The sequence below is a fragment of the Hylobates moloch genome, unplaced genomic scaffold, assembly GCF_009828535.3.
Source record: "Hylobates moloch isolate HMO894 unplaced genomic scaffold, HMol_V3 SCAFFOLD_3, whole genome shotgun sequence".
Lineage (NCBI taxonomy): Eukaryota > Metazoa > Chordata > Mammalia > Primates > Hylobatidae > Hylobates > Hylobates moloch.
Genome location: NW_026652278.1, coordinates 97,909,512 through 97,934,211, shown reverse-complemented (window position 1 = coordinate 97,934,211; position 24,700 = coordinate 97,909,512). Strand labels below are relative to the sequence as shown.

The 24,700-nt window shown below is 40.0% G+C and overlaps 1 protein-coding gene across 2 annotated transcripts in view; it reads right to left on the bottom strand.

Annotated features, from left to right (window-relative positions):
* The window catches only part of MKX (mohawk homeobox), a 73,463-nt gene that overhangs the window by 47,548 nt on the left and 1,215 nt on the right, over positions 1–24,700 (bottom strand). For both annotated transcript variants that reach the window (XM_032144509.2, XM_032144512.2), the window contains exons 2-5: positions 23,317–23,586; positions 21,408–21,567; positions 15,292–15,445; positions 14,528–14,863 (exon numbers count right to left, since the gene is read on the bottom strand). In XM_032144509.2, coding sequence (XP_032000400.1) covers positions 14,528–14,863; positions 15,292–15,445; positions 21,408–21,567; positions 23,317–23,504 — 838 coding nt within the window. In that variant the 5' untranslated portion in view covers positions 23,505–23,586. The remainder of the gene's footprint in view (positions 1–14,527; positions 14,864–15,291; positions 15,446–21,407; positions 21,568–23,316; positions 23,587–24,700) is intronic.

Below are 24,700 nucleotides of genomic sequence, written 5' to 3'. Positions count from 1 at the left end.
GGAGTTTGAGGCTGATGTGAGCTATGATTGTGCCACTGCACTCCAGCCTGGGCAACAGAGGGAGATCCTGTCTCAAAAAAAAAAAAAAAAAAAAAGAGAGAGAGAGAGAAAAAAAGTTGATTAAAGTATGAATGGGGGAAAAGTTAAAGACCAAATTATTAATAATAATCTAGAAGATAAAGCTGAAACTGTTCAGAAAATGGAGGAGAAAGATGAGAAACGTAAGAGAAAAAGTAGAGAACCAAGGAATCTCAGGCTGAGATCCTTTCACAAGTGAATTCTTTTAAACTTTCAAGGCATCAGGAAGAGCTAATGCTTACTTTATTTAAAATTTCCTAGCATAGAAAAAGATAAAATACATTCTAGCTCATTCCATAAGCCTAACATAACTCTAATACTAAAACTGTGCAAGGAGACCGTTAGAAAAAAAAAAAAGCTAAAGACAAATCTCAGTTAAGAATTTCGATGCAAAATTATTAAATAATGTTAATAAATTGAATCCAGAAATATATTAAAAGAATATTACATTGATATGGGATAAAAATTTTCCCAAGAATTCAAGGATGATTAAACATTAGAAAATGTACTACTGTAAATAACCTGAATAGATTAAAAGAGGACAACTAGATGACAATCTTAAAAACTATACAAATAGCAGTTTGTTGTAAATGCAATGACCTATTCAGTTAAGCATGTGGTTGGGAGATATCTTATTAAATAATCTAGGAATGGAAAGAGAATGCCTTAACTCAATAAAGTGATTACACCAGAAACCTTCTGCAAACATTATACTCAATGGCAAAATATAAGACAAATTCTCATTAATGTGTGTTATTACTGTTGTGAGTCAATGATGTTTTGTCAACCTGGCCAACATAATGCAATAAATGGAGGGAGGAAGGAAGGGAAAGAGAAGGAGAGTAAATACACAGAACTTACTATCTGAAGATGAGATACTTGTGTACTTGAACAATGGAACTAGATATAAGAAAAATATACAAAACGCAACAGCTTTCCCATATATCCATTATAGCTATTATTGAAAAGAACTCATCTGCAATAGAAACAATAAGAGCAACAAATAAAAATCCAGAAATTAACCTAATGAGAAATATCCCAACCCTATATAAAGAAAACTATAAAAACTAAAAAGGTGACCAGAATAAATGGAGAAATCTGCCATGCCCTCAGTGGGAAGACTTGATATAAATATCATGGACAAAAATATTCCCCAAACTAACATTTAAAGTCAATGAAATCCCAAATTAACTTCTAACAAGAGTTTTTAAAATAGAATTATCAAACTTAAACTTCTACTAGAAAAATAAATTCAAGGACCTAGATGAGAATATTTTGAAAAAATAAACTGGAAGTAGACATACCCTGTCATATATCAAAATGGACAATAAAACTACAGTCACGAAAATGGTACGCTATTCTATTCACAATAGCAAACACATGGAACCAACCCAAATGCCCATCAGTGATAGACTGGATAAAGGAAATGTACTACATATACACCATGGAATACTATGCACCCATAAAAAGGAATGCAATCATGTCCTTTGCAGGGACATGCATGGAGCTGGAAGCCATTAGCCTTGGCAAACTAATGCAGGAACAGAAAACCAAACACAACATGTTCTCTCTTATAAGTGGGAGCTGAATAATGAGAACATGTGGACATAGGGAGGGTAACAACACACACTAGGGCCTGTCATGGGGGGTTCAGGGGGAGGGAGAGCATCAGGAAAAATAGCTAAAGCATGTTGGGCTTAATACCTAGGTGAGGGGTTGACAAGTGCAGCAAAGCACCATGGCACATGTTTACCTATGTAACAAATCTTCACATCCTGCACATGTATCCCAGAACTTAAAATAAAATAAAAAGGAAATCAAATGTTATGCTATTAATATATGTTTAAGCTTGATAGAATACAACAGAGTCCAGAAATAGGCATACATATAAAGGAAGTCAGTGTATAATAGGGGTAGCATTTCAAATCAATAAGGACAGGTAGAAGTATTCAGTAAAATGTGTTGGGACAATTGGCTGCTCATTTGGCGGAGAAAAAAGTAGTCTGATTATGATCTCATATAATTTACAAAAATAAATTGTAGGAAGATTATAAGTATATAATATGTACTTAAAATAATAAAAATGTCAGAAAATATACTTCTGATAAAAATTATCAGAAAAATTAAAATATAGCATACTTCTGTAATCTTGGGAGAGATCTCCAAAAAATGACATATGACATAAGGCAAACATTGCCAGATTTAAACACGTGTCATCTACCCTCTTGGCCTCCTACCGTATGCTCAGGGCCCAACACCCCCACTGGGCAGAGTCCTTTATCTGCCACCAGGGAGGTTTACTGGTGCTATGCTCCCCAATGCTCCTTTGCAATGTCCCTGTCTTGTGGCTCAGAGCCCAAGTTCTGTTCTAATAGAGACACTGCGATATGCATTTAGCTATGACTTTCTATAAACTGTGGGCTTCCTTGTCTCCCTATGCATTGCACAGAATTGCACGCTGTCAGAGGTGTAAGGTACTTATGGATTATCTTGTCATAAATCTTCGTTTTACAGCTAAAGGGATGAAAGCCATGATTAATAAAGGCGCTTGCCTTAGAACACATACCCAGTTGCTAACAGATCTGGCCAACACACAGAGCTGCTGATTTCTAAGGCATTGCTCTCTGCTCTGTCCACATTATAGCTTCCTGTGGTCTCATCTACAAGTGGATAATTTCATGTAGGTCAGGAGGCTGGTTGGAGAGAAAACTGGGGCACTACAAAGTCATTTTCCAAATCATAGTTGAAACAGCGGGAACTTTATTGTAATCAAAATATACATTTGATGTGTATTTCTTCAACCCAGCCTCTACCCAGACCTTTATGCTGTCATTTTAATGAAAGCATCTGAGAGACAAGGTGAGGTCAAACATAGCACAGACGGGTCATATGCCTCTACGGTTCTTCTCTGAGCTTCCTATGAGCATTTCACAGAGTCTGTGTGTGTCAGGGGGTGGGGATTAGAATGGAATTTAAAGGTTGGTAATATGTCGTGAAATCATAAAGTTGAGCTTTTTTATATTTTCCTAATGAGAGGAAAGTTATTGTAACTATAAACTAAATTTTACTGCTTCAATCATAGTAACCATGAAATAGTCCTCGCACACCTTTCAAGATAGTTGAGAATTACTATTCCAGATGATTTATGCTTATACTTTTCCAAGCACATTTTAAGAAAAAAAATATACATACAAAATCTTCTGAAAGAAAAAAGTACACAGTTGAAAGAAAAAAAGTGCACAGTTAGATAAGCTAGAGTCCCCATGGGTTACTGCATAAACATGAATTGGTGCCATATTTCTAAAAAGGTCTAAAATAAATGAATCCAGGAGACACCATCAAAACTAAAACAAGTCCAGTTGCACTAGTGACAAGGTTATGACCCATCTGGATAGATTTAGCAGCTCAGAAGAGAATTCTAGGAGAAGAAAATATACCAAGATTAGATGCAACCAAAACAATTATAAGAAAAAAATGGAAAACAATCATATCACTCGATCTTGGTTGCAAATTAACAAAGGGTGTGTGGATTCCAACAGCCAGCCACAATATTGCAACCATCCAGCTTCCTGCTAGGCTCAGGCATCACAGCAAAGACACTTGGCACCAAATAGCTTCTGGCTAGGAATTTTATGTTTAGAAATGTAAGCCCCAGTAACATTTAAGGAATTCTCTCGCTTGCCAGATAGCCATCCTTTTGCTCTGAAGCCATGTGACATACCACTTTGCCTTTTGTGCATCTGTTGTCTACATCAGTGTAGAAACTGGGAGGAGAGACTCTGAATTTTGGCCCTTAGCAAAAGGGTACATTTTAGTATCATGACAGTCTTGGCAGAACAGGGCATTCTTACTTGAAATGTCTCTGCCATACTGGGAGATTTGTTCACCATCACCTGAGACTGGCTCAGCTGAAGGGACTATCAGTTCTTAACACACAGGCAACTATGTGAAAACTTAAGAAGCAAGCTGTTTCTTGGAAATACCACTTTATGAATGGTTGTCTCTGACCACCTTTCAGCATTTTAAAAGGTTTCATTTTCATTTGAGTTCTGTTTTTCCATTTTAATTTTGTATTACTAAAATATTTCTCTCTAAATCACATTGTAAAAAACGTTCTCTTTATTTAAATGCAAACTGATCAAAATTTTCATTTAAAACAAAAACAGCACACAAAAAAACAAAATTGTGTGTATGTGTGTGTAATAGGACCAAAAAGTGAACACAGTGTGTAAAAGATGTACGTATTTATCACTGTATCAAAGATACTCAAAAGTACTGAAGTCAGTGGGCAAGAGGCAGTTTTTTACCCCTATCTGCAGTCCAGCAATTCTGGAAGACATGAAAAAAGCGCCTAAGAGAATCATGGCCACTGCTAAGGTGCTGCCCAAAACCATGAGCCGGTGAAGTCTAAACTTCAATTTTGCTTTTTTTGGTTGTGTGACCCGAGCAAATGCTAAAAGTGAAGTTCACCCTGTAGCACCTCCTGCTGGGCTTGGAAAAACAGTTACTGACTCACTTTGGGGAAGACTCCAAACTGTTCAAAGTAGAGTGGTGTTGCTGCTTCAAACTGAGACTAATCTATCTCCTCAAAACCACTTTCAAACTGGGTTGTTATCCCTCAAGTTGTTTCTGGCCACTTCCTGGTAATAACTTCAATGTCTCCAGTGTTATCTACAAGGCAGAAGGGAGATGCCACCGATCGTCTTCAAAAGCAACCTTGTTTTTCCAACTATATTTAATTTCTATTACTGCTGCTACTACTACTACTACCTACACACACACACACACACACACACACACACACACACTCCCCACAGAAACCTTTGGCCACCAGTATTAACGGTGTGGGATCTTCTGCAAACCATTTCTATTTCCCATAATAACCAAAGATGACCCCTAGGTACTGTATGGCTATTACAACCCACAGTTTATAATATCAACTTGTGTAAAAACCTTTCCACTCTAGCTATTAAAACAGAGAAACTTTTAGAAATGCACACACACCTACTCCAAGTTCTCAAAAGTTCAACACTAATGATTTAAGTATTTTTTAAGTAAAAGTCATTTAAGTACCTGAAGCTGCCAAAAACCGTTAGACTTACTGTACAAAGGATCAGGATCACATCTCCAAGCAACAGAGCAACTCATAGCCAAAAGTGAACATTTTCAGGGCCTTGTATAGAGGCTAAAGCAATTTCCTAACCTGAAAAATAAGGGATTGATCTGGAAGATCCTTTAAAAGCTGATTGCTGGATTTACAAAAATCCCTGACTATTTACTTCTCTAGTACAGTGAAACAGAGAAATTGGGTAACGGAAACTGTCAAAGAGGAAAGAGAGAAAAAGTTCATTACGCAGCTGTTATTTAAACACACCACCCTTCATTTAAACTGAAAACTGAGAAAAATATTCAAATTTTGTGAAGGAATTTGGGCAAAGTGAACACGTTTATTATTATATTTTTTCACTTCCTCAAAACTCACAGTTATAAATGATATCATTTATAATGGAAAACAAGAAACCAGGCTTCCAAAATTAAAAGTACCAAAACTCTGGACTGGAAGGAAACACATATTTACCCTGTGTAAAAATTCAGTTACATCAACAAGACAAATTTTAACACAGAAAAATACCTTCTTAATTTTAGAAACAAAGTAGGGAGGCAGAAAGGAAAAAACTAACTGCAGCTAACAAAAAAAAAAGAAGAAGAAGGGAGAAAAGAAACCACTTCTATATTCATTAATTAGAATGTCTTATTATTTTCATAGACAGTAAAAACTTTTTGAAATTCTTTTTAATCTGAGGCCACAGAAGCATCAATGGATCATATTTGGTCTCGTCAGTGTATAAAGCATTTACAAACCTAACTAAATATAGAATTAATGGGAGTTAGGTGCTTATATTCCTTATACATAGAAGAAGGAAAAAAAGGACCCCTTTATGCCAGCTTTGAGTTTGGCTTGATTTTTTACGACTTATTTAGAAGCCCTAGGGAATGAGAAAGTCTCTTAATGGAAATACTGACACAGTCTTAAATATAGTGACATGAACAAGCACTTCTATGAAGCTGCCCCGGGATGTGACTGACCACTGAAGCAAGTCTGAAATGCATTGAGTATCAGAAAGTCAATTATGATCGATTTGCTGATAAATATCAGTAGAACGGTAATGCCAAAATACAGAGAATGCATTTGCAAGATCAAAATTTCACGTTGGTAAACTTGTTCTTAGCAGGAAAATGTCAAAAATGTATGGGATCTTTGCTCTTGCACATGGAGGAGACAGAAAGTGTAAAATTTCTGTATGGACTTTCTCCTATTCTCCTATGCAGCTAAAAATAGTCATTCTGAAAAAGTCACAACTTTGACTTTTGTCAACCTTGACAGTAAAGGTGGCATGCCGCAGGGTTTAAATGAGTGGGTTTAGATCTGTGCTTTATTTCTTAAGTCTCACCTCCAAGGTTATGTATGCTGCTAGGTAAACAATACATCCCATTACTTAGTGAAGTCAAATTTGTAAAAGCTCCATTTGTTTTTATTTGTCTGTTGGCTGTGCTTTTTATTCTTTGGTGGATTTTCTTTAAACTATCTAAATTTCTCCATTTTTCATCCTTGCATCTCCTTGGAAGTCACTCTTTTACTTGAAAATCGATTTAGTTTCATTTTATTCTTTCTATGTTTTTATTTTGATTCTCTTAAACATTTCATTGTTTTCAGCTTCAGTGTTTTTTTTTTTTTTTTTTTTTTACTTTACATTTTTCTTCTTTTTAAAACTTTTTTTAAACCAATTCAAATGTATTCAGGACCCTTTCTCTTGTTCTGTTTACAGACACAGATCAACATATACTTAAGTAAATTTAACGTTTTTTATGATTTAAGGAGCAGACATACTAAATCATCAAAACACGAATTCATTCACTGAAGAAACATTTATAGAGTAAATACGTGAAAGACACAGTCGTAAGCACTAGGGGAATTATAAAAATTAATACAACACCATTTCAGGGCCTCCAGAAGCTTTTAATACACACAAGGCAGTGACAGCCAGTACCAAAGGAAAGAGATAGGATACGGCTGCATTTCGGAAAACAATTTGCCCACATTCAGCCAAATATGAAATCAGTGTTGCTACATTTTTTAGGTACCACAATGTAAAAGGACAAAAATGTCAGAAGCAAACACAACCCTAAAATATCTGTACAGTTTCTAGGCTAAACTGCCTCATACTTTCGATTTGTTTGTAAGCCATATACTATGAAAGTGCGAGTCTCAGCGTCTATCTACATGTAGGATTTTTCGGGCTCTCACATGATACCAAATAACAATGAAAAGTGAATGGAAAGCCACCTCTGAAGGAGCCAGCACACAGCTCATGTTGCCAATATTTCTTTTCTTCTTTTCTTGTCTGCCATTAATGTCTCAGTTCTTCACAATGGGTGAAACCCTGGTACAATTGCATTTGAATTTTTGCAAGTGAAGCCAGAAAGAAATGTAATTTTCGAACATCAAATTAATTTGAACTTCAGAAAGAATCCATGTCAATGTGTTTTGCTACAATCATCACTCATAAATGTTTACTAAGAATCTATGGTATTCCGAATAGTGCTTAAGATTTTATAATTCTATAGCAATCCCTTGCATATTCAAAGGGTCAGCATTTGTATAAATCTCATTTTAAAAGATTCTGCTTAGAAATAAGTAATTAGAAAAGTTCCCTTTCAAAAAGGCTGTCAGGAAGACAAGGCTCTTTATTCAAACGAGTGAGGGGCAAGTTTCCGATTGTGATTAACTCTGAGGTTACTGATTTGAAAGGGTGGAACAGTATATAAGAAATACAAGGAAGAGGACATTTAGAGAATAGAAAGATTATTAAAGTACCTCTCCAAAGTTGTGCTGAATAGTGTAAGTTTAGAAGAGAAGAAAATTCTCTATTTTTTAAATTGGTCCTTAAATTTCTGCTATCTGGAAATTGGACTTATGTGAAATACCTCATTCCCAGATGGCCTTTGTTAGGTAAGGTACAAGACAAGGAATTGGACAACCTTTCAAATATCCTTTAAATGTCACTCGCTGGACTGGTGATAGAGGCTTTTATTATTCTCTGCTGGAGTACATCAACAGTCATTTGCATGCCAGGAAAAGAATGTCTGGAATAATCCAAAAAGGCAAAGCTTAATTCTTTCACTAAAACCAAGAAAGTGACAGCACAGAAAGGGAAATAAAATAAGAAAATAAGTATCCAAGGTAGACTTACTGGTCAATAAAAGCCCAAAAGAGAAACCGTGCGTGTGCACCGAGGCACTCATGCAGGGCCCTTAACACAGATGACTCTTGATGCCACCGTAAGACTTTTTTAAGCTACCCCCCAAGACAAAAGCTGAAATGAAGGAAACAGATATTGTCAGGGGGAATATTCACTGCTCAAAAAGACCTGCCAAGGCATCTTTTTAAACCTTTCTTCTGGTTCATTTAAATATGGTTTCATGGATAGAGTGGCCAGCACCAAACACAGGGCTCCGGTGAGTCTAAGGCAGAGCTTTCAGGGAGTGGCTCTGAATTATCATTTTTGCATGTGGAATGAATGCACATAGGAGCAGCACCTCATATGCCAATGGATTGTGTCCCAGAAGGGTCCTTGTTACATTGGTTGTTAAGAACGGAGAGTACATTTCTCCAAAGAAACTATGCCATAAATTAAGCTTGAAGCCCAGGCAGATCCAATGGTTTATTGAACTCATGAACATATCTAGATTTTATTACTGATACCAGCTTAAATTTTAAGGTACACAGTGTGCAGGAAGAGAGAGAAAAAGAAAAAAGAACACTTTCTCCCCTGAGGGTCATTATGAGCCAAGAAAAAAGGTTTGGAGATGGCAGTTGGACTTGTTATCCTCCCAAACTTTCTACGTCCTTGTTCCTCTTTCCCCAGTAACCAAAATGCCTTGTTCTCTCGTTTTGTTCCATGTCTCCAATGCAGCAGGACATCCAAATGGATACTACCTCCCAAAGTGTCCCATGCACCAATAAATGACTTCTTTTTTTCTCTCAATTAAAATCTTCATTTCTTCCCAGGGATATTCACCTCCATCAAGCAGATGGGAAGTTCGCCTGATTAATTCATACTAACATAGAAAACACTCCTATCTGCCTAGATGCTTTGGTTTATACCAGATGTGTCTAATTAAGAGGGATTTTAGAGAGTTTAACAAGATGAAGTTTAAACATTCAACCTCTTGGGAGCAGGATAAATTTATAAAGTATATACTAACAGAGCCATGGGGCTCATAGAACAACCATTCTAATGCAATAGGCTTTTTTTTTTTTTTTTTTTGAGACAGAGTCTCATTCTATTGCCCAGGCTGGAGTGCAGTGGCATGATCTCGTGATCTAGGCTCAGTGCAACCTCCACCTCCCAGGTTCACGTGATCCCCCTGCCTCTCTCCCCCTAGTAGCTGGGATCACAGGCATGCTCCACCATGCCTAGCTAATTTTTCTTTGTATTTTTAGTAGAGATGGGGTTTCGCCATATTGGCCAGACTGGTCTCGAACTCCTGACCTCTGATGATCCACTGGCCTTGGCCTCCCAAAGTGCTGGGATTACAGGCTTGAGCCACTGCACCTGGCTTGCACTAGGCCTTTATAAGCTGATCATCTGTGATCTGTGAAAGGGAAAAATGCAACAAGGGCTTGTCCTCAAGTAGAGCAAAACAGGAGGGGAACTCCACAGGTTTTAATTCAAGACTTGCCTGATTTACTCCTTCTTAGAAACCTCTTTCCTCCTTCAGTAGAGAAAGAAATTCCATAGGCTTGGTTCTGAGGGTAAAGTCAAAGTCTAATTCAAGTTAGAAAAGGTTCCAGTGAGAGCCCACTCTGTAAGGCGGCAGAAACAGTTCCATCTGGAGAATCTGAGCCCTGGTTCAACAGGAATGGAGGTGGATATTACACCGGGGGTCCTTATCCTGGCACCTCAGAAAGCAGAGAGAGCAGACCACCTGGGGGCTAGAGGCTTGGACATCAGTTTGGAAGGAAATTCACTCAGTCAAACATCTGAAAATTACCATTCGCTAAGCTCACATGATAAAAACAAATTATAATTTTAATTTAGATGACTTAATTCAACGGACACTGAGTGACTAAATTTCCTTTGAGTATTAATTACATTTAGACGCAATGACCTTAATAACTCTGACCAATTGCAATGGTAAAATTACTACCGTCAAAAATGTTTCAACCTATTTGTAGTGAGAGCCTGCTATGGTCCTGGCATGAAGCCAAAGACTGTGGATTACAGAGAAATAATGTCTATGTAAAATCAATAAAAACATGTTTGTATTTGCTTTGATGTTTCTAGCAATATCTTCAATTAGGATTACTACTTTATAATCTACAAGATTCTGCCCCCTAGAATTTAATAAAAATAAGTGAAATAAAATTCAGTGATACATTATCCTTTCTCACATCAACTTTCAACTGGCTTTTTTTTTTTTTTTTTTTGAGACACAATTTCACTCTGTCACCCAGGCTGGACTCAGCTCACTGCAACCTCTGCCTCCTGGGTTCAAGCGATTCTCGTACCTCAGCCTCCCGAGTAGCTGGGATTAGAGGTACCTCCCACCATGCTCAGCTAATTTTTGTATTATTAGTGGAGACGGTGTTTCACCATATTGGCCAGGCTGGTCTCAAACTCCTGATCTCAGGTGATCTGCCTGCCTCGGCCTCCCAAAGTGCAGGGATTACAGGTGTGAGTCACCATGCCTGGCCTCAATTGGCTATTTGATTCCATATATTTAATAAAACTCATCACAAGACAGCTACTCTAACAAAAATGGAAGAATAAATGGATAAAGTTCCTTAGCTGCTGGGCACAGTGGCTCACGCCTGTAATCCTAGCACTTTGGGAGGCTGAGCCTGGCAGATCACGAGGTCAGGAGATCGAGACATCCTGGCTAACATGGTGAAACCCCGTCTCTACTAAAAACACAAAAAATTAGCCCGATGTGGTGGCACGCGCCTGTAATCCCAACTACTCAGGAGGCTGAGGCAGGAGAATTGCTTGAACCTGGGAGGTGGAAGTTGCAGTGAACCGAGATTGTGCCACTGCACTCCAGCCTGGGCGACAGAGCAAGACTCCATCTCAAAAAAAAGGAAAAAAAAAAAGAAAAAAGAAAAATTCCTTAGCAATAAATTGTAACAAAAACAAATTGTAAAGTGTTCTTTTAAAAAATTTGAAAGTTAAAAATCTTTGTACTAGTGTAGCACTGGGGGAGGGGGTGTTAATACAGACTTAGAAAATTTCTATTTAGTTCAGAAGAAGGTTGTATGCCAGAGAAAACCATAGCAGTTGCTCAGAAAGTATTTCTTGAAATCCCCTGTTTTACTATTTATACATGCCTGGTAACCCAGTTACAGTTGCAGCAACACTGTCACTCAATTCCCACCGAAGACAGCCATTGACTGTTTTGACCTGAAACCTAGCAGATCAGTCTTAGGCCACCAGTCTTTCTTCATTCTCCAACCATAAAAACAAATCATTTAGTCTGCCCTTTTTAAGTTGATGCACACGCATGTAAAACCAGAAGTTTACATGTCTAGGTTGCCTTCTCATTGCTTGCATAACTAAAAAAAAAAAAAATAGGCTTTTATTTAAAAATAGAATTTGGCAAATGAATAGTCCATACTATGGACCAAGTGCCTTTGGAATGCTTTAATAAAAATAAGCCACCGAGATATTTAACTTTGAAAAGAATCAACTATACAGGTATGCTATTCATTCTGGCTTTATATTTTGTCACTTTTGAAAAGAGCATGCATTTTCAGAAGACTCACCACACTGGGAAAATTGCGCAGGCATCTAACCTATGTTTTTACCACGCAATGTTAAAAATTTTATAAGAAAAATATTTTTAAATAAAAGATTACCAATGACCAATTACTCTGTCTTATTAAAATTAATGTATTTGTCTTTTTTTTATATTTGCCTATGCACATTTGTACTGTCATAACTGTATTATAGTGTTTCCACAATTTTGAATTGTTTTTCAATTAATATTACATTATAAATATTTCTCAAGTATTTTCATAGTATCAGTATTATAAATAAAGATCTTGACTTTTATGCAGTCTTAATCTGGTTTGGAAGTAGGATAACATTTACATTTTTAAAAAAATTGATATTTTTTATACGTTCCAGAAAAATGTATAAAACACGAGCATTAATTACTTCTTCAAAGTTTTAAAAGAAATGGATGTATTAAGTCATGTGTTTTGGGAACTGGATTGACTAAAAATCTTAATTTTTCCTGAGTTATTGGCCATTTAAAACTTTTCTTGTTTATGAAATTTTAATTTGTGTGGAGAATGCCAATTTATTTAAATACACATTTACATATAGTATATTGCCAAACAACTGTGCGTAGTACTTCATCATAATTTTTTAAAACGTTTTTTGTTTAATAACTATTTATTGATTATTGTTTCCTTCCTTTGTAATTTCCAATTTTAATTTGTGTCGATTTTTGCTTGTTTAATTTATTATTGTTTTAAAAGAGTCAACTCTTATTTATTTTTCAGCTTCCCATTTGACCTTTTTTATTTTATTTTTTTCAATTATCTGTTTGAACAATGTGATTTCTTTTCCTGTCTCTAAAAATAAACATTCATAAAACTCTGAATTACTTTCAAGTTCTTCTCTGGTCACAATAGTCAGATGTTAATATGTAGTGTCTTCATTTTCTTTTTTTTTTTCTTTTGCAACAGGGTCTCCCTCTGTTGCTCAGGCTGGTGTGCAGTGGCATGATCACGGCTCACTGCAGCCTTGATCTCCTGGGCTCAAGCAGTCCTCCCACCTCAGCCTCCCAAGTAGCTGGGACTGCAGGTATGCACCACCATGCATGGTAATCACCATGGGTAATTAAACACAAAAATTTGTAGCGATGGGGGTCTCACCATGTTGCCCAGGCTTGTCTCAAGCTCCTGGATTCAAGGAATCCTCTTGCCTCTGCCTCCCAACGTGTTGGGATTACAGGTGTAAGCCACCTTGCCCATCTTCATTTTCATTATTGGCTAAATTTCATTCTATTTTTTCTTCTTCCTAGACCCAATTATTATTTATAAGACGATTTCTGTATTTCTGAGTGTTTGGAGTTTGTTTTTATTGTTGGAGTTGGTGATGCAAAGAGAAAGTGAGGTTGCTTAATTCTTTAGAAATGTATTGCTATTTTCTCTGAGATCTTTGTAGATCATTTGTCTCATATATATTTGTAGACGTTTGAAAATCAGATTGCTGGCGAAATGATCTAAAGGGTACATTAACAGAGCAACTTTAGATTTCTTAATAAAGCCTTACTGTTCATGAACCAAGCTTCTTGATATTATGAAGAAAAGATGTAGTAAAATGTGTGTAGTTTATATCATTAGGGCCTGCTATATCGTAACTACTCTATACATGATTGGCAGTAGTAGGGATAATAATAGTGATTATAGTAGTGATGTTCTTCCTATCTCTTGTGTAGACTCAGAGATCTGGAGGAGAGTACCTACTATGTGTTCTTGGTCTGGGTTTTCTTATCTGTGATGTAATGTGCCTGCTCTAGATGTTTTCTGAGGTTATTTCCAGCTCTAATATTCTAAATCTCATTTGCTGACATTTTCAGGACCCAGACTCTGTCTACACCAGATGTTGGTCATGCATATTCCTTGTTCCAAAGTCACCTCATACACTTCTTAAGAGCAAACCTCTCTGGGAACTGAAGTCAAGATAGAAATTTTTACCAAACCTACTACTCCATCTGAAAGTTTTGGACAGGTAGGAATCTATCCTTTATTTCTGGAAGGAAAGTAAAATTTTAAAAGCTATTTTTCAGCCCTGCTTATGCTTTTCAGGAATGAGAGTAAAATTTCCAGAGCAATGGAAGCCAGACCTATACCTTTCTTTCACAAAAGCTTGACACCCTATTAATTTGTTTTCATTTACCATCACTATTTAGCAATCAAAGCATTTAACAGAAAAGATGAAATACAAACTATTTGCAGGACTGGCCACAAGCCGGCACTATCCTCTATTATAAATTATTCATAAAAGCCAGTATATATCCCCCTAAACATTGTTATTATGAAGATTAAAATTATTATCAAGAATGAAAATTCTTCCATCTTGAGTTATTTTTGTATAAAAACAAAGTGAAAATATTAAAAAATTAAAATTAAAAATATAAAAAGAATGAAACTTCCTGCCTTTAATATGAAAACTGAAAATTTCTCAATAAGACCATAATCTACTAACAAATGTATCCATTGGCAATTCTAAACAAAACGAAAGCTTTAAAACTGAATTATTGGCAATATGTGAATAATCTGATGCCTTTATACCTGTTAAAATAAATCCCTCGGATGCAGTTTTAATTGTGCTTTAAACAGGTATCACAGGAATTACTACAGAAAGCACGGGCTTACCTGTGCGATAGACAAAGTTGCCTTCGGTTTCTGATGACGATGGAGACACTAATTCTTCCTCAAATTCATTGGAGCTAAAAGATCCCGAGTGGTTTCTTTGCCTTGTTTTTCCCATCATGGTAGTGTTCGTGGCCATGACATGTCTCAAAGAGTCATTAAGGTAACGGTTCAACAAGCTGCTCTTGTATTTGGGGGGTGCCACATAGTCCTCACTGGCCCGTGACTCTGGCCTCACTCCTGCTTTGATGACCGAACTCTCACTTTTAATCACGGGATGGTGAACTGGGGTATTATAGCCCCCTTCGTTCAGGTGGGTTCTTGGAGGATTTTCTCCATCTAAAGTGGAACAGTATCACTAAGTAGGATGGTATGCATACTTTCCCCCAGCCACCCAACTCTTATATTTAATCCTTAAAAATATATAAAGGAAATATATTTAAAGTATATAAAATTATCTTTGATATTCAAGATCAATTTTTAGGCAATGAAAGAAAATATTTATGTCATCTCTCACTTATCGTATTTTAATTTTAATGAATTTCACTGAATATGTTATTCTGACACATGGTATATCTATAAACAAGAGGAAATGGCCATCATTCCTTTGGTCATTTATAGTATTATAAAAATGAAGTTACTTCATGCAATAAAAAAGAACCATTATGGCACCATCATATTTTGTGAGAGCAACCTTAAAAATAGCAATTATGGTGAACTTGCTATAGAGGCAAAATAAAGAAAGCAAAATAAAAATATTAACAAACCTTCAGAACATGAGTCATCACTGCTTACGCTAAGCCGTTCAGCATTGCCTTGAACATACTTGTTATATAACTTTATTCTCAAAGCCCAGCTTAAATCTGGCTGTCGAACAGTATTCTTAAGCCGACGTCTTGCATTAGCAAACCAATTTGACACCTAAAACGGTATTATTTTTCAATTAACAAAACTTAAAAACATTATCCATGGTGCAATTATTTTCTCATAAAGGAGCTAAGCCTCTCTCAGCACCTCTGATCATTAAATATTCCCAGGACATAAGAATACTGGACATTCACATCCATTCATTCATTTGACAAACATGTTGCTTACTACAGGCACTGAGCATTTAGTGTATTTGTGGAATAAGGAAAAATGAAAAGGCCTTGACATCAAAAAATGTTAGTAAGAGGAAAGTCCAGTAAGAGAAGTAGGAGGGTATACAAATAACTAATATAAGAAAGAATGTGATGAATGGCAGACAAGACATTAAAATGATACAGGAGTCCAAAGGAAAGAGGGGTTACTTTCATATATGACTCCAGCCTTTTTGAGGAATTTAAGTGAGCCTTTGAAGAAAGTCCAGAATAGATCAGGTCGAGAGGGAAGGGAAGTGCATTCCCGATAAAGAGGACGCAGGAACAAATAGAAGTGAAATTCCAGAGAAATTGTAGGGGTTGAGGAAGAGGGAAGAGTTAAAGATGACCTAGAGTCATCAAACCTGTGGAACCAAGAGAAGGGTAGTGCATTTGAGGAAAGAGATAAAATTTTTTGAGGATAAAATGATATGTTTGGCTTGGGCAATGTCTAGTTCGAGGTGCTAATATTGGTGACATGTCTGGTAAGAAAATAAAAGTGGTATCTGAGATTGAAGGGAGGGGATGAGCAAATTCAAGAGGAAAAGGCACAGAGGTAATAGTCACAGTTGCAAGAGTAGAGAGAAGGAAAGCAGGGTCAAGGACCAAGCTTTGGAAACCATTAGAGATGAAAAAGGTGGCACCTGTTGGCTTCCAAAAGTGGAGCCAGCAAAACAAGCAGAGGTAGAGCCATCGGTGAAGAGGGGGAAAATAAACCAAAGAACTCCTCACTTTAAGCCAAAAGTCAAGTGTTTCTTAGACAAATAGGTGAAGGCAAAGAAAGAAACATTTCAAGACAAAGAAAAGCTACTTCCACTCTTTTTTTTTTTTAAGATTCTACTGGATTTGATACTTGAGATTTCTTCTACAATATCAGGTTATCATCAGTGCACAGATTTTTAGAAACTCAAAAGGGCGATACTTGCCTTTAAAAGAATGAAACATGGGAAGAGAATGAAGTCTTTCTGCCAGTTTGGTCCAGAACATGACCAAACTGAGGAATTTAAGCTAGGCTTTGAAGAAAGGCCAGATTACTATAATGGTTTGTGTGGCAATGTTTGCACTGGAAATTTCTACTTTTTTTCTAGATTTATACTATAAATACACATTTTTTGTGCATTACTCAAGTCCTTATTATTCTACTTTAAAAAAACCTCAAATTATACTTTTTCTCCCTGTCCTCATGGGTAAGCACATGGTGGGTTTCCCATATGTATTTAATATTCAATATAGTCAATATTATCATCTTTGTACCTGAAGCAATGATAGTTATCCTTTCAAATTTATATGCAATGACTTATTATCTCACTATAGCATTTCAGAAGTCAGTCCACCAATACTTCTTCCTGCTAAGCTATATTACTATTACCAAGATTCAGTCTGACTTCAAATTCTCAGTCCTTCCCATTCTCTACAGACAGACAACAGAATTATTGAGTGACTATTGCACTTTAGCCATGATGTTAAGTCCTAGGAATGAATAAGCTTTGTCTTCTGCACTCCTGGAAGGACTCGTGGAAAAGAACTACATAATAATTAACTGGGGTACACCAGTGAACATTAGCTGTGGAAGCACAAGGAGCCTGATCCCTTTCTTCATGAAATTTCTCAAACTTCCCTTGGATTCTTCAACTCACTGCCAAAATCTTCATCCAACTACTTTATCTAACCATACTACTAACTGGGAATTTGAAAACATTTCTCTTTCTAACTTCCCTGTCTTCCATTCTGTTCTCTTAAATGGATCTTAGCAACTATCATCAAATTCAAGAATTGATGCACCATTTTGATTTAATCACTTCACTTCTTCAAATCCTCATAAATGTCCTGTTATCCCATAATCACCACACAATGGAAGAGGACCTGCTTCCTGTTCTGAATTTGCCAAAACCATGCTGTGTGAATTTGGATAAATTATTCAACTTTTCTGAACTTTGAATCCTTCATCTCTAAAATGGATTCGATGGTTCCTAATATCCTTGCTAGCTCTAAAAATTAAGATGGGTGAATACAGCCCGAGTTCCCCCACAGCAATGTTAATTTCCTTTATACTAGGTACTAACCTCCCTCTGTTGACCAGTACTGTCTCCAGCAAGAGTGTTTTTGTCCTTCTTTGCTCCTTTCACACACAGAGTACAGCCTGCAACTTCCCCTAGATCATTCATATTTACTAGAATTCAACTCCAAAACATTTTTGTAACTTTCTTTACTAAACAGGATATAATTCAGACTAACCTTAAATCTTAACTAACCTTAAGTCTTCACACAGCAACCACACATAGTACAGTGTAAAATCCAATTCTTATGAAAGTCTTCTTATAATGAAAATGCAATGGCCTTCATTAAAAAAAAAAGTAATACACTACCCTTCTAACAGACAAAAATGGGGGAACATTTAAATGATTTAAATGTCATAGGGGATTAACTAACTTTTCGTGTATAGGAGTCATACCTCTTTTATGTTTTATATACTCATAGTCTTTTTTTTAAACCATATTATAATAGTTACACTTTAGGTGATTTTCCAGAAAGGTTTGCTGATGTCTAATACAGACTGTTTTAAAACTGATTTCATAAACTGGCCACCACCCAATCTGGTAATATATGTATTCTGCTGGGGTTTTTTGTTTTGTTTTTTTCAGTACAACCTAACAGCTAGACACACTCCAAAGTCTTTAATGCGTATTTGTAGTAGGTCCTGCAAACAGCAAACAGTTGGTTAACAAATTTGCATATACTTGTTTTGCATTTCTTTCTTGATGAATTAATACAAATTCCATCTGTTTCACTGAAGGTAAAAAATATAGGTTCAAATTTTCCACTTTTAATCTATATGGATTCCTTCGAGTTGTCGTTCATATTCTCTTCAAATTGTATTTTACGTGAAACAGGTCTCCTTATCAAGAAAAGGTTCTGGAGCAGAATTTTAATGTCAAACTGAATGCTATATGTGTATATATGTATAGACGTTTGGGCCTCTAAGCTTTCACTATAAAATATGGGAGATAGTTAGGTATGACTAATTTATATAATTATAATTTATATCAGTATCTATCTGTCTATCTCCCATATTTTATAGTGAAATATTAGAAAGCCAAACATCTAGAAGCTGGGAGGGAAAACTAAATAATATTCACCCTACTCTAACAAAGGTGTTTACATTCATCATGTTGACAGAGCAATTGTTACAGTACACCCAAAGGGATAAACTGGCATCTGTCCATGTTTGAACACACTGAATTAATGAACTTCTGAGCTATTCAACCGAAATATTGAGCACTTCATTTCCACACCATGTAATATAACACTTGGAATAATGAATAAGGACTGATCTGAGATTTTGTTGAACATTTAACAGTTATTATAAGTCTTGTAGCTGATAACAGCATATATATCTCAGCAGGCACACTCAATACCAAGCAAAAACAGAGTTATGTCAACAAAGGAGACAGAATCTTGGAACATAGCAGTTTTAACAAATTGTATGTGGACATATCACAGGAATATGAGACTTCCATTATTAGAGGAGGAAGCATTAACATCTACTCATTATTCCTTGGTAAGTTCCATATCCTGCAATAATACCAACCCCAATCACATGCCATTTTATACTATTCCACAATAAAGCTGTTTATATTTTGAGAGTACAGAGTGTACTTCTATAGCATTTGAACAATGATCAGCCATAGGATCAGCCATAAGATCCACTGGTAATTCTATACATTTTTATTTTTTCCATTATCACTTTAAAGTTTCAGAAACCAGCTTCATTAATAATAAAATTTGAAATCATTATACAGTTGTCATTTATTATTATAAAAACTATTTTACCCAACTTAAAATTACATATTTTTGTGCATTTTTATTTTCTGAGCACTAGTGTAAGAGGAAAAAAAGTGTTTTGAATGAAAATTTCATGTAAAGCATATTTTTAACATGTAATAGCCTTACCAAGATCTAAATGTAAAAAGCATTTTTATTTGTATTTGAACTATCATTACAGGTGGCAAATAATTTAAAATTATAACTACTTGTATTGCAGCTCAACAAAACTACTCCAAAAGAAAGTTTAAATGGCTCTCCTAATGACAAATGCCACTTCATAATTTAAAAAGTCCTAAAACATGGCATAAATGTCCTTTTGCTTTCTGTATGAAAGAATAGCCTCTATTAAATATAAAGCTATATAATCGGCCAAAATAACCTAGTGTTTCATTGCTGACGTCACTGTGAAATATTCAAATAACTCTATAAATTAGTGTATTTTAAAAAGAAATAGCATACTTATTTAAACTGAAATTTTAACATAGGTTATTTATTTTCATAAGTCAGGTTTTTCTGACTGGAATAATTTATTTAGAAACTACTTTGGTAAATCGCTAAAAGATTCATAGTTTTATGTTAAACAGATATTAAGCCAAGAACACTAAATTAATTTTCCCCTCCACTGCTGCAGCAAATCACTATTAATACCATTGCCTGATAATACGAAAGAAAACAGATGTCTTTGTATATAATTATATTCTGAAAATAAGCAGAAATTTCATATTCTAGCATTGATAGCCTGACTATAAGTCAACTTTCATGCCTTGTCCAACTTTCCAGTAATTCCTAAAGGGAAATTTTAAATACTCTGGAAAGCAATTTTTATTTTATCCACTAGTTCCTTTTTTCTTTTTGGAGTTTCTGCTTACTGTAAATTTAGTGGAATGGCCAAATTTTCACAGTCAGGTAATGCTACTGCAATGTGCAAAACTTCTCACCTGATGTAGCTCCTCCTCCTCTTCTTTCTGAATAAATTTGCCTGTTTGCATGTAAAAAGTTCAAGCCACTGTATTTATTTTAAAAAACTGTGATATGATGGGAAGAGCATTTGTTCCAGAATTATTTATTTCCAGTCCTCTCTGTCTTTTACTGACACAACTGTCCCAACTCTTGATTATGTCAAGTGTAAAATTCTGATAGTAGCTGCCTACAACATCGTGGTTTTGTGAACAGTAAGATTCGGTTTTGAAAAGCTAGTCAAATGTAAAGTAACGCTGCTAACCAGAGAACACACAAACTGCACCATTTCTCTACACTTGGCAAAGTAACCCAACCATCTGAAATCTGCCTCCTCTCCTTAAGCCCAGCAGAAAAGCATCAGGAGCAAAATGCTGTGGATTGCAGCTAATGCTTAGGATGCTTCCTATTAAAAAATAATAATAAGTTTGGGGGGGTTGTTGATCCAAATATCATTTCTTGTCTTTCTATCCCCTACTCCTAGCTGTCAGTAATGGTAATTTTGAAAGTTACTCTGTATCTGAGCTTTAATATTGGGCCTTAATATGGAGCGTCATACTGTGTGGTTCTCAAAGTGGGGTTCCTCCCTAGCCTCAGCTTCAGTAACACCTGGGGCCTTGTAAGAGATGCAGATGATGGTCTTACCCCAGACCTGCTGAATCCGAAACTCGGAGGTGGGGCCTAGCGATTTGTGTTTTAAGCTCTCCAGGCGATTCTGATGCTCACTAATGTTGAACCTTCTCATAAGTCTGCAGTTTACTTTTCCCTTCCCTCCCTGACAGCGCATCCTGCATTCTCTCCCGCACGGAGCATCTGCACTGAACTGAGGGATGAGGGTGAGAGGTAATTCAGAAACTCCCACAGCTCGGCTCCAGCCCTCTCCAGGTAGAAGCGCCACGTGGAGAGCCACACGAACCCTAAGCGTTCCTGCTCTTCAGCTCCTCGCCGGGAAACGGATCAGGGGGTTAATGGATCCTGATTACCTGCACTAGAGTCATCTGCGAGCCGAGGGCCAAGAGTATCTTCTCGGTCTTGGTGGGGTACGGGTTGTCACGATGCTTGTAAAGCCACTGCTTGAGGGGCCGCGCCATGTCTTGCAGGGCCTGCCGCTTGTGCCTCACCTTCCCGCCATTCTGCCGGGCGCTGGAACGTGGGCAGAGGAGGAGGCCCTGGTGAGCGACGCGGTTGCCCGCCCGGCCCCTCCACGCCCCGGCCAAGCCCGGGCCCCGCATCCAAGCTGCGCATTCCTGCCTTGCGCCCCTGCTCTGCGCGCGCCCAGAGTTTGGGAGAGGCAGGAAGTGGGAGCCACACAGTTTCTGGATGGGGAGATCATTTCGATAGGTTTATCTTGAATAGGGGGATACCTTGAACCCAATGCCCCAAGGTTAGAGGTTTAGGAGACGAAGGTCAAGTGATTTGAAGAAAACTGCTATTCCAGTCGCGGATCTGGGCAGCGGGGCTAACTGCTACCCTTCCCTCGCCCGCTGGCGCCGCGCCCTCGAGTGGCCCTGGCCTGGCAGGCCTGGCAGGCCTGGCAGGGTATGCAGCTGGCTCTCGAAACTTCCCTCGGGGATCTCTTGTCTGCTCCCAGAGGCTTTCCGTCGCTTGTGGTCAGGGGAAAGGTCGCCGACTGGACATAGGGAATAAAGCAAAGGAGCACTGCCGCCCCGGCTCTCTTTAAGCTATTTCCTTTGATCTTTCAGGAAAAGGGGGAAACTTTCCAAAGGAGGTGGTGGTTTGTGGAGGAAAGCTGCAGAACCCAAAAGCACTGTCGGGCCGTTTCCCGACTAAGGGAAGGTTAAAAGTACGGCAAGCTCTGTCCCATCAGGTAAAGTAAAAAGACCTCAGGAAAAGCATATTCAGAGAGGGTAGAGGCAGAGGCAGCCAAGAGCCTGGAGCCTGGAGCCTGGAGCCTGGAGTGTGGCCTGGGGCGCTGCGCTCCCACTCGGGTCCGGGAGGTGTCGCACGCGGCCGCCTGCGAGCCCAGCCGCTCCCCGAGGCTTGCGCGCCTGCGCCGGAGCCTCCTGGGTTTCTGCCTCTTTAAACACTTTGAAATGCAATTCCACCCGAAGCGACTGGTAGTAACATTTTGACGAAACCGAATCTCTGTTTTACTAAGCAGCGACGCCGCAGAACAAGCAGCTGATGCAATCGTTCAGGTGGAGGCCGCCAGGAAGGCTGCTCCTCCCCGGCGGGGCGCCCGGGGAGCCGCCGGGATCGGGCCAGGCAGAGCCTGCCCTCCACTCACTGGCAGTCTGAGCAGCTGGCCCACCCGCAAGCTACTGCCCCCCAGCATACCCCTCACCCCGCTAAACTCAAACCCGGCCCCGCAAGCCCGGGGCCTCCCCCTCCGGGTTCGCCGCCGGCCCCGCCGAGCCGCGTGCACGCCTGCGACTCCCTGCCGGGAGGCGACCTTCCCGACTCCTTGGGCCAGGCGAGCCGCGGGGCTCTGGCGAGGGGCTGGGGTGACCGAAGAGAAGTCCGCGGAGCCTGAGCCTGGACTCCCCGACTGCTCGGCTTCGCCTGTTTCTCTGCACACAGCTCAGTCCTTTTTCCTCGCCCTCAGCCGCGCACCGGCACCCGCAGTCCGGAGAGGGGCAACTAACCCCCAACTCCGAGGTCCAGGCAGCCGAGGGCCGAGGGGCAGCTCCTGGAGCTCTTAGTCTCCACCAAGCTCCTTGGAGCTGCCCCGACGAATTGATCCCTCATGTTTTAAGATAGGAGCCCCTTAACTGAGAACGCGCGAGCCCTGGAGGGGCAGACCTGCACTCCCAGGGAACTCCGGGCCCTTTCCCGTCCACACGCCCGCGTTTCCACGGGACCCCGGCACAGCTCACCGCCCCCACCCCTCCGGGCCGCAGGCAGGCAGGGCCCCCAGGGGAGTGCGCATACCCGGTCCTCCGATGTCTCAGGCCGAGGTTGTCCTTGAGGGGCGGGCCGTCGGGAATGCCCACCTCGGGGCGGGCGTGAGGACTGTCCAGTATACCGCTGTAGGGCCGGCCACCCCGCTCCCGCTCCGAGGCGCCTCCGTCCTCAAACAGCACCGCACCGCCGAGCTTGTTGAAGACGATGGTGTTCATGGTGCCGGTTGGCAGGGACGCGCGGCGCGGCCCCAGAGCCTCGGGGCTGGGCCGCCGGGAGCTCCGCAGCGGGGCTCGGCTTCTAGGAGAGGAAGGTGCATCTCGTTACTTACTGGCTGAGAGTGCTCAGACCCCTGCAGGTCCAGGGCCTTGAACTTGGCCGGGTCGCCGGGCTGCGGAGCCAAGGGGAGGAGCGGCGCTGCCGCAACCGGCAGGGACCCTGCGGCTCTCCCCAGTTGGCTACACGCCCCCGCCCCTGCAGGCTTCCTGGACAGGTACCTGCCCTCTTCCTTGCCTGGGCGATCGATCCCCCCATCCCTTCCCTCCCCAGAACTACAACCGGGAATCATTCACCCGCACAGGCAAAGGAAACGAATTCTCAAACGTGCCTTTGGGTTTCAGTTTGAATCTGGGAGAGGCATACTCCGGACTGCGGAGCGCGACCGGCGTGAGGCCGCGCGTGGTTCTTCAATCACAGCAGAAGACTAAAGCCTCTGGGAGCCCCAACTCGGGGCGTCAGGAGGGGTTGGATGGAAGGGAAGATTTGGGGTAATGTGCCAACAGCATCCGCAAGACCCCCCAGCTCATGAGTCCCAGGCCATATCGGAATTTGGGGGATTTTCGTGTTTTCTAGATCGTGGATGGTTTGGTTGAAACCCCCGCATCTTCTGTCCGCTAAGGTTCCCCGGGGTGAGGTTGGGTTCAAGGACAAGGAAAAGTTAAGTGGCGTCAGGACGAAAGCACCACTTCTCCCCCTTCTCTCCCCGAATCTTCCTATCATCCCCCAACGCGCCCCGGGACGTGCATGGTCCTAAGGTCCAAGGCGCCAGGACCCAGGTCCCCAGAGCCCTCAATCAGTGCCATTCTCTTCCGCAGCGCGGGTGTCAGCCGCGGGCTCGGAGCCCCTCGACACCCGTCCCTGAAGGGTGTCTCCGGGGACCCTTTCAGAGGCTGTAAAGGTGTCAGAAGCCCAAGGCAGGAGACAGCTTGGTCGGCGCACCTCCCGGGCCACGGCTGCCACTGTCAGGGAGAGCCAGCAGCTCACCTCTGGGGTCGCGGAGGCCCTGAGCCTCTGCCTGCCGCTCACGGGCGTCAGGAGCAAGTCCGCGCTGCCGCGGAGCCGCAGAGTTACAGCCCCAAGGCGCGCGGCCGCCCTCGCCCGCCCCATCTCCCCGCCTCGCGCCTCGGGACAGCTC